Source organism: Syngnathus acus, chromosome 16 (assembly GCF_901709675.1).
Source record: "Syngnathus acus chromosome 16, fSynAcu1.2, whole genome shotgun sequence".
In the NCBI taxonomy this organism is placed as follows: Eukaryota; Metazoa; Chordata; class Actinopteri; order Syngnathiformes; family Syngnathidae; genus Syngnathus; species Syngnathus acus.
The window spans coordinates 981555-990984 of NC_051101.1; the positions used below are offsets into that span (position 1 = coordinate 981555).

At 48.1% G+C, this 9430-nt stretch overlaps 1 protein-coding gene across 2 annotated transcripts; it reads right to left on the minus strand.

The window, feature by feature from the left end:
- Nucleotides 1-14: 14 nt before the first annotated feature.
- On the minus strand, nt 15-9384 carry si:ch211-154o6.3 (uncharacterized protein LOC563854 homolog). 2 transcript variants are annotated; one of them, XM_037274966.1, is made up of 13 exons: nt 9131-9384; nt 6758-6867; nt 5934-6082; nt 5756-5888; nt 5451-5572; nt 4920-5006; nt 4343-4432; nt 3911-3999; nt 2611-2824; nt 1927-2049; nt 1690-1855; nt 1075-1157; nt 15-991 (listed from the first exon to the last, which is right to left on the minus strand). In XM_037274966.1, exons 1-13 carry the CDS (start codon nt 9218-9220, stop codon nt 909-911), a joined length of 1539 nt encoding a protein of 512 aa, XP_037130861.1. In that variant the 5' UTR covers nt 9221-9384; the 3' UTR covers nt 15-908. The 2 variants fall into 2 exon arrangements, with proteins under 2 accessions (XP_037130861.1, XP_037130862.1); XM_037274967.1 differs by having other exon boundaries at nt 16-991; nt 5756-5870.
- Between the last annotated feature and the right edge of the window lie 46 nt (nt 9385-9430).

The window sequence follows — 9430 nt, forward strand, 5'->3', positions numbered from 1 at the left end:
ATTAAAATGAACGGATTTGACGCGGCAAACAAATGATACAAAAAGCTGTTCCGAAGCTCCTTTTATAGGAAGGAGAAGGAGCAATAAAGAAAAAAAATCAATTATAAAAACTGCCCGGACACTTTAGAGGGAAAACAAACCAGGGCGGGAGGGCGAGAGATTTAAGTATAATTGAATTCACATTCATATACATAGGTCACACCCACGCCGCGCTGGGATAAGCCGAAATTCCGTCGGAGCCGGGTGGCGTCGGCGTTAAATTTTTTTTGCAAATTTGGGTTGTGACAGATTTATTGCAACTAATATTCACAGAGGATACAATCGCTCACAAACACACACGCAGGCCGCAATTGTCAAATTGCGACCGAATGCCAAGATAATTATGTTGCCTGACGTGGTATTTTTCAAACGAGGCATTGACAAGAATCCAATTATTCAATCAATTTGTCCGGCCATTTTTTGTCAATGGGTTTTTAGAATAATAGCTTAAAAAAAATGATGAGAAATAAACTGCGTTTCATGGTAAGGTCGTATCTATGTAATGACTACTGTCCATGAAGGGGCGTGGCCTAGAGAGTGACATCATGAGCTGCAGTTGAATCCGGTTGGCCGTTTTGTCTGTGAGCGAGCGTCTGGGCGTGAGCTGCGGCCAACAGAAGGTCATTGCGAGTGTTTTCATGTTGTATTTGTGTGTTTGCCCTGCAGTAATCCTATTCAAGTGAGAGATTAGAGGAACTGAAATGCTCCATTTTGCCTTCTTTTCAAGGACTGATGATGCAAATCCATTTGCAGATATCCCAGAGATCAACACGTTTTGAACAGACCCAAAAAAAAGGTGACATGTGCCACTTGAGCCACACAATGTAAATGCAGCCTTGGTCTCGCTCCTCTTTCTCGGCCGTGACTCCTCACTGGAGGACACAACGTAACCACGAACCGGCGGGCTCCGCGTCATCTTCATCTCTTCCTGCGTCGTCATCTTCAAGGTGTTCTAATTTTAACAAGGAAACCGCAGGGATTTGTCACCATGCATGTCATCTAAAATTATCACTCAAATCTGCGAGAAGCTTTTACCGTCTGTCTCGTCGTCTTCCGTGTCACCCTCGGACTCCGGCGGCAATTCTAAACGGACGTCTCTCTTCACCGTGATGTCGCTCCTGTTGCATTTAGTTCAAGTCACTTTGCCGTTACCGTGACGCCCATCGAGCGGGAATCCGGCAAGAAAGCAAAGTACTGCCCTGCCGGGAGCTCGCCGAAGATATGGGTGAGTCGCCGATGTGGCGCAATTTACTATTGTGCACTTTTGAAGACTTGTTTTTGTGTGTTGGCATGTAGGTCGAGGCCGTGCGGAGCTCCTCGCTTCCCAACGGTCTCCAACGGCACACAATAAATTAGTTTGTGAAGTGACGTGGGAATACGTGCAAAAAGAAAGGTATGCGCCGTTGGTTCCATTTCCACTTTTGCATTTAATTTCTTGACTATGGTGTCAATCATGGCACAAGAGTACGTAACCACCCATATTCAAGATAGAGACCAATTAGTGTTATTTTCCCTATTCTGACATGGCCGCCACAAGATGCCAAAGCATAATAGGCACATCTCCGACCGAAATGCTGAGAGAAGTTTGAATTGGCAAAAGAGGAGATGCAAATGAGGGAATGTCATCGAGCGGGCGCCCACCTCCCCTACCTTCGCTTCCCGGTGACGGGGAGCTGCTCCCACACAACGAGGTCGCGCCCGCCGCTGACCCACCGGTGGGCACCGCTCCCCGTAGTCCAGGTGGCGAAGCAAAGCATTCTGGAGGCTCGCGGCCATCTCAGGGAGGCCAGGTAGCGGCAGCGAGGCAGCGAAAATACTGCAGGGAGACCAAGAACAGTTTATAACGTCTCGGCCAGCCGGATGTGCGCCTGGAAGCAACGCACTCACAGTTGAGGCCGCTGTCGCCGTCGGCCGCATCGTAGCGGGAGGCGATGAGGAGACCGCCCGTCTGGTGCACGCAGTCAGTCACCCCGGTCACACTCCCGTGATTGTTCAGTCTGGACAGCGCCCCTGCGGTGCGTGATCCGACACGTGAGCTGAGATGTACGAGAAAGACATCTTGCTTCTGCGGCTTTCCTCTTGACTATCATTCATTTTTCCTCATTTTAGCAAAGAACCAAGCACCAGGAAATTGCCTATGTCATGCAAACTTCCAACGGCAACACAATCAAGTCATGTTTGTTGTAGTCTGCCCGAAAATATCGGCTTTGTCCTCTTGCCCTCATTATCGGCGCTCTACCCCCCACCCCTCATAGTTTAATGACTTGAGTCTCTGAGATTTCTTTTCTCATTTTATTTGTATCAATAGTGCAAAATTATTCTCATCTTTCTTTTTTCTTGTACTGTTTCCATTTTGTTCTTCCAAAATGACATTTTCCAGTCATAATATTCCAACTTTATTCACATCAATTTGGATTTTTTTGTGCTGACTTGTCTTTTTTTCCTCGACTGCATTTGGATGAATTTACGACTTTTCCTCGCAACACGCTTCTTGTTTTTCCTGTCGATTTCTGCTCGGTTCAATTTTCTTTTTTTCCATTCACTCTTCATTATGAGGTGAGCCCCACTCACCCGTGGTCCAGTCCAGAATCTTGATCCACGGCCGTCCGTCTGCGAGTAGTACTTTGTCCCCCCGGGGGCTGAGGGCCAGGGCGCCCGTGCAGCCAGTCACCTGACCGCTCCAGTGACACAGCAGACTCAGGGGCTCTCGCTCGCCGCCACCGCGCGTCTCCCATACGGACACCCCTCCATCGGAGGAGCTACTGAACACCAGCGGACCCTGGCGCTACATGCGGATGGTTGTCATGGTGACGCGCGCGGATGTTGTCGAGGCCCGGTTGTTTAAGAAGGGTGGCTAAGCTAGCCAAGATGAACAATGACGACAAGGTGTTACGCTTGAACGCCTTGGCCAGATTGCAAATTGAGCAAAAACAGCTCCGGATTTCAATCATCAATAAAAAAGGCTCTTGCGGCACATTTTGCCAGCTTGCACGTCAACAAAAGCCATTTGGAAGCAATAAAAGGGCTTGGCTAAGACACAGCGGCAAGATTTACCAAAGGCTTTTCTACAAACACGCGACTGGAGAGGGAGGAACATTTGTTGTCATGTTTTTCCATGTTTTCGGCAAGCAACTTAAAAAAATAAGCTCATGCGGAAGGCGGATAGCCGCGCATAAAGCGTTTCTTTGGCAAATCCCCCCGGGAAAGGATGGCGCCAAACGCTTTGGAAAACGGCAGACTGACTCGGAAGGTGATGGGACCAATCCATTGCATGCATTGAGGGTCAAAGAAAAGAAAAGCACTCAATATTGTGTCCACGAATAACATTGTGTGTCTCAGTTAGTTGTACTAGGTTCATCTTGTTTTTTCTTTTTCAATTACTTCACTGGTTCTTCTATATCAAACAATTTTCTTTAGGTTCATTTACCTGACATGTTTCGGCGGGTTCTTCCGCAGGCGGAAGAACCCGCCGAAACATGTCAGGTAAATGAACCTAAAGAAAATTGTTTGATATAGAAGAACCAGTGAAGTAATTGTGTGTCTCACTTTAAAGTTCACAACCTGAAAGTATTAAGTAAAATGGCCAAACGTGGACACTGGTCTCTGCCGCTGTCACGAGTCAGCAGTACTAAGCGGAACTAAGTTCTATAGCACAAGCCGTATCGGTACTCGGCTTTCCCTTGTCCTGGTGGCCGAGCTGCTCACACCAGGAGGAGCAACATGATGGCCATTGAAATGAAAATTCTTGACATCAATTTGAAAGATTACCACCAGCATATGTCATCATGCTGTCTTTTGGTCAGATCGAATGTAAGACACAACTCTGCGGAGGTCATTTAAGGTCTGTTGCCATGCCAATAGAGCCACTTACCTGGATGGAGGTGACCGCTTGTTGGTGCGCATTGATTGATTGGCAGTTATCCAAAGAGCACCAGCGCCAGGCTTGAACCTTGCCTCCGTCTGCGGAGCGGAGGTGTGACAGAGTGCCGGGTTAGCACTTGGCGACAGTCACGCGGCGCCCATTACTGTCAGTCGCCGCTGATGCACCTGACCCCCCCCCCCCCCGACCGTAATCGTGTAATGTAATCGTCACATTCATCTTCATGCTTATAGATGCAACTTGATAGCACCTTGATTTGTCCGTGATCTTTTTTAGTTCCACACACAAATATGGATCTCACACACGCACATGGACACACACACACAGACACACACACACGTGCGCGGGCACACGCACGTGCATGTGCACACGCATGTGCATACACACACACACACACACACACACACACACACACACACACACCTGATCCAGTGACGATGTAGGCGTCGCCCTCGGGCACAAAGCAGAGCGCCGTCACAGCGTTGAACGTGTAGATAGACTTCACGCACTGGCCTGCGTAGGAGGAATGGGGGGAGGTGGGGATACGAGCTTAATTGCCAGCCACAACACGGACCACTGTTCACACACACACATGCACGCACACACACGCACGCGCATGCACACGCACGCACGCGCGCACGCACGCACGCACGCACGCACACACACATCAAAGTCATGAGACAAAGGCAATTTTGAGCAGCGTACAGTTGAGCTGGCTTTTGCTTAAGAAGAGGAAATGCTGAGCAGTGTGCGGGCATGCGGGCGTGCGCGCGCGCGCCATAGGCTGACGAAATATTAAAAAAGATAACCTTCTGGGACTTGAATTGAATTCAATTTTGTAATTTTAATCCTTTTGTTTAATAATACACTTCTTTCCGATGAGGCCCTAATTGTCGTTTTCAGCATGTACGCTCGGTGATTGACATGAATAGTTGCTCCAGAAAAACGGCGCTGACGTCGGCATGGCTAAAAGCCGATCACGTCTTTGTCTACGGCTTACCGATGCTCAGGGTCCAGATCTTGACGTTGGAATCCGCCGAGCCACTCAAAACGAACCTCTCGTCATCTGACAGCGACAGCAACCGAGCTGCGGAGGAGGGGTCAATGAAGGAGGGAGAGCAAGAGGGGATTACATAACGGTAAATAAGGACTTTGTTTCTGCTTCTGTTGGAACCGGGCAATGGAGCAGACGGGTGGAGTGCACGAGTTCAAGTGTTCTCAGACAGGCAGAGTCTCATGTCTCTGCGGACCTGATGTGATGAAATGCTTCAATAATGAACACGCCGCAAAGTGCATACTCACTGGCACACACTTGCACACAAGTGCGTGCATGCGTTTACACCCAAGCCTTGTTCCAGACAAGCTCGAGTTGGGTGACAAAAGGTGACAAAACACCAAGGACAGACTCTGGCCCCCAAAAGCTTCAAGAATGAGCCGTGTGAGTGTAAACGGCAAACTCAACGAATTCCGTGAAAAGCCTTAAAATGGCTTCAAAAGCCCAACGAGCGCAAAGGCAAGACTGCGTCCTCACCCAACTTTGTGCAGGACTCGGCGGGAGGGGCAGACAGGCAGGTGACCCCGGCGGTGTGACCCCCCAGGTTCTTGTGCTCAGTTGCCGTGGGAACGTGCCACACCTTGACCGTCGTATCGCGGCTTGAGGGGTGGGGGGAGAGAAAGAGAGAGAGAGCGAGCGAGAGTTCAAAGTTAGGTTAAGTGGCAGCGAGATGTGAGGCCAGCAATCAGACTTGCTCAATGGCATAATTTCAAAATACACAAACGCTGAGTGATGCAATAAAGCCTTCAATAGGCTCTCACACTTCAAACTTTTTTTTTTACCTGCCAGAAATGACCAGGTTGTCAACAGCCAGCACGCAGGTGATGATGTCATTGTGACCCTCCAACACTCTCAAGCGGAACTTTGCCTTCTGCCAACACGTTTCCAGTTCTGCATCTGAAGAAAAAGCAACACCTTCAGGTAGGATTTATGCTTCCGTTCATGTTTGAGTCTGCCCACCTTCTGGCGCGTCTCGGCCTTGGCGTGACCCCAGCGTGACATTCGGCGCCCTCCGCGTGGCAGGCGGCGCCGTGCCAGCCTCCTCCGGGCCCCTCAGGATCTTAGAGGCCGGGGGCGCTTGTGATGAACGGACCTCTGGGGCGTCCTCTCTGTGCAAAAACAAGGGCCGAATGAATAAGTAGCAAGGAGAGAAGAGGTGGCCATGTCTTTTCAGGTCAACATTGCATTCTGGGAAATATTTGCTCCAATGTAAAATGTGCACTGATAAGATAAGATAAGATAGTCCTTTATTATTCCCTCAATGGGGAAACTCCTGTGTAAGCAGCAGTACACTTAACATACACGCACACATGCATGCAGGGAAGGGGGTAAAAGATTTTAAAAAAAAGATATATGTAATTAAAAGAAATATGGACAGTATGTACACAATACACTTTTACACAGTATACACAATATACAGTGGAGATAAGAAATTATTAGATAAAAAAATAAATAAATAAATAAATAAAATGGAGTCAAAGTGAGCCAAAGGACCCCAAACAAGTCAGTGAGCCATCCTACCTGTTGCCCCCCCACTCCCCGCTCATCAAAAGAACACCATCTGTGCCTTTTAGTCAGTTTGATTTAACAAACCAACATTCCTTCATTTCTCCACCTTGACAGGCTTTTGTAGCACAGACTAAGCAGGAGAAAGTTCACTTATGTTCTTAAAGGCAGGCAGCATTTGACCTCCCCTGTGTTTGGAACCCCTAACACACGCACGCACACGCATGCACCCCCCCCACACACACGCGCCTCTCTCCATCTGCCTCTGGCTTGCTTACGCCGCTCTTTTCATGTCGCCCTGTGGGCTCCCGGGGGCTCGCTGCAGGCCGCAGAGCTGCTGTAGCTGAAGCTCTGCCAATCTGTGCCGCAGCTCCTCCTTCCTGGAGATCTGAGAAGGGAAATTGGCTGTCAAACAAGTGCAAGCGAGCGCCTCCACAGCTTGTTTGTATTTGACACGTCTGGCTTGAATAAAGTGTCAACAAGCTACCTGCGAATGTCTGAATTAAGGCCAGTGACTTTGCATTAAGCATCTCTGTGCTGAGTTGGACGAGCACTCTGTCCAAGACGCGACAAAGGGACAAAGAAAGGCAAGTCAGGAGAAGAGCTGCACATAAATCTGCTCTGATAAATTCATATCGCGAGGTTCGCAACTGCACTCAAAAGCCTTTCTGATAGTTCATCTGGAGAAGAAAAATAGGACAAATTACCCTCCTCACCCATGAAAATTCATTCCAATGCCTAATTGTTAGTATAAAATACAATGATTCCAGTTTGACTTATTCAAATTATATTTGGACAATATGAATGTCATGCATCATTTGAATCTCGATTTATGTGGAATTATGCCACACACACAGCAAGTCTGCTGCCCACTAGAACAGCTGAACTTTATTTTGAGTTCATGGAAAGCACTTGAAATAATCACAGGTGCGCACTGACGTGCATTTGACATGAGCTCGAACGGCATCGCTTTATTCTGAACACAGCTGCAGCCCCGCCCAGTTGTAAGAGGGTGTGCGACCACTATCTCAGTTGTTTATTTAGACTTTTATTAGCCTTTTCTGATCAACCCTATTGATTCTTAATTGTAATAGTTTCAACAATTAAGGTAAGAAATTGCGCATTGTACTTTTGATGTGTCAGAACACTTAATGGGGAGTCCTTATTAGGCATGTTTACATGCGCTGTGGTGTCTTCCATTTTTGAAAAGTTGCAAAGAAACAAGCGGTGCTAAAGTGTCGGCTGAACGCAACAGAATAGCTTTATGTTCTGACTTCCAATTAGGAGGTGCCAGGTAAATTGCATGGGCACATATGTAACTCGTATGATACTCGTTCCCAGTGAGGGTTGGACTCCGCCAAGGCTGCCCTTTGTCAGTGATTCTGTTCATAACTTTTATGGACAGAATTTCTAGGCGCAGCTGAGACATTGAGGGTGTCTGGTTTTGGGACCTCAGCATTGCATCTCTGCTTTTTGCAGACGACGTGATGCTGTTGGCTTCTTCAAGCCGTGATCTCCAGCTCTCACTGGAGCGGTTCGCAGCTGAGTGTGAAGCGGTCGGAATGAAGGTCATCACCTCCAAATCTGAGACCATGGTCCTCAGTCGGAAAAGGGTGGAATGCCCTCTCCGGATCGGGGATGAGATCCTGCCCCAAGTGGAGGACTTCAAGTATCTTGGGGTCTTGTTCACGAGCGAGAGCATGGAGCGTGAGATCGCCAGGCGGATCGGTGCAGCGTCGGCCGTGATGCAGACTCTGTACCGGTCCATCGCAGTGAAGAGAGAGCTGAGCCAAAAGGCAAAGCTCTCAATTTACCGGTCGATCTACGCTCCTACCCTCACCTATGGTCACGAGCTATGCGTCATGACCGAAAGAACAAGATCCCGGATACAAGCGGCCGAAATGAGTTTCCTCCGAGTTTCCTCTGTCTCTCAGCTGGCCTGGGAACGCCTTGGGATCCCCTGGGATGAGCTGGACGAAGTGGCTGGGGAGAGGAAAGTCTGGGCGTCCCTCCTAAAGCTGCTGCCCCTGACCCAACCCTGGATAAGCGGAAGAAGATCGATGGATGATCCTCAACACCAGACTGCAGTGATGCATGGTGCAAACAGCAACAATCATTTTCGCGCTTCTTCAGCAGGAATTGAATGACGTGAGTTTGAATGTGATGGGTTATTTCCAAACACAGCTCCATCCCGTTACAAGGTGTGCCCAATTATGCAACCATGGGTGTAGGTTATTTTCCCCTTCCTCATGAAAGTATTTTTTGCTTTCAGTTGAGTTGTAAAGGTTATAGTTCACATTGATGGCGAACACTTTTTGAAACAACTTGCCCGAATCTATTTTTCCACACCTAAAGTGGGTGTGTGGACTTTTCAGATACATTGTTCAGGTCTTGTGGATTAAGGTTGTGAATGCTTTTATTTTTAAAATACATTTGCAAATGTATACTCGCTGTCGTTCTTATGGGATCCGTGAATTTTAAAGCCAAGTTAGAAAGAAGGCTTGATCGTAAAATGTGGAGAAAGTGAAGCAGAATGAACATTAGCACAGGCAGAGCAGCTATTTTGTTTTTTTCATGATTTACTTCTGTAAATATGTGATCAGCGTGGCCTCAAAACTACCAGAAAATAGGTCATATGCGCGTTCGTATACCTTGAATCTCTCTTCAGCGTTGAGACTGATTTTTATCTCCAGATTCTCAATCTGCCTCAGTTTCTTCTGCAGCTTCCTTACCTCCCCCATTTGAGCCTCAAACCCCCTCTACTTGTATGACTAACAGACTTATTCTCCCAGATTGGAAGGGAGAAAAGCGCGTAGGTTTGTCACTCAAAAAATAAAAAGCGCTAAACGGATTCAAGGGCGGCGCTGTGGGAATAGAGACCGACCGGGGAAACGTGTTGCAGGATGTTGCTGTGGAAGACGGGATGACGTCTGCTCCTGCAGCGACGCCAT

What these genes read in the sequence shown, in the direction of transcription:
- si:ch211-154o6.3 (XM_037274966.1), bottom strand. Translation starts at nt 9,220, where the DNA reads ATGGGGGAGGTAAGGAAGCTGCAGAAGAAACTGAGGCAGATTGAGAAT. An exon ending in CGGCGACAGCGGCCTCAACT is followed by an intron (nt 1,856 to 1,926) that starts GTGAGTGCGTTG and finishes GTCTCCCTGCAG; the next exon opens with TATTTTCGCTGCCTCGCTGC. An exon ending in CCCGTCACCGGGAAGCGAAG is followed by an intron (nt 1,158 to 1,689) that starts GTAGGGGAGGTG and finishes TAAATGCAACAG; the next exon opens with GAGCGACATCACGGTGAAGA.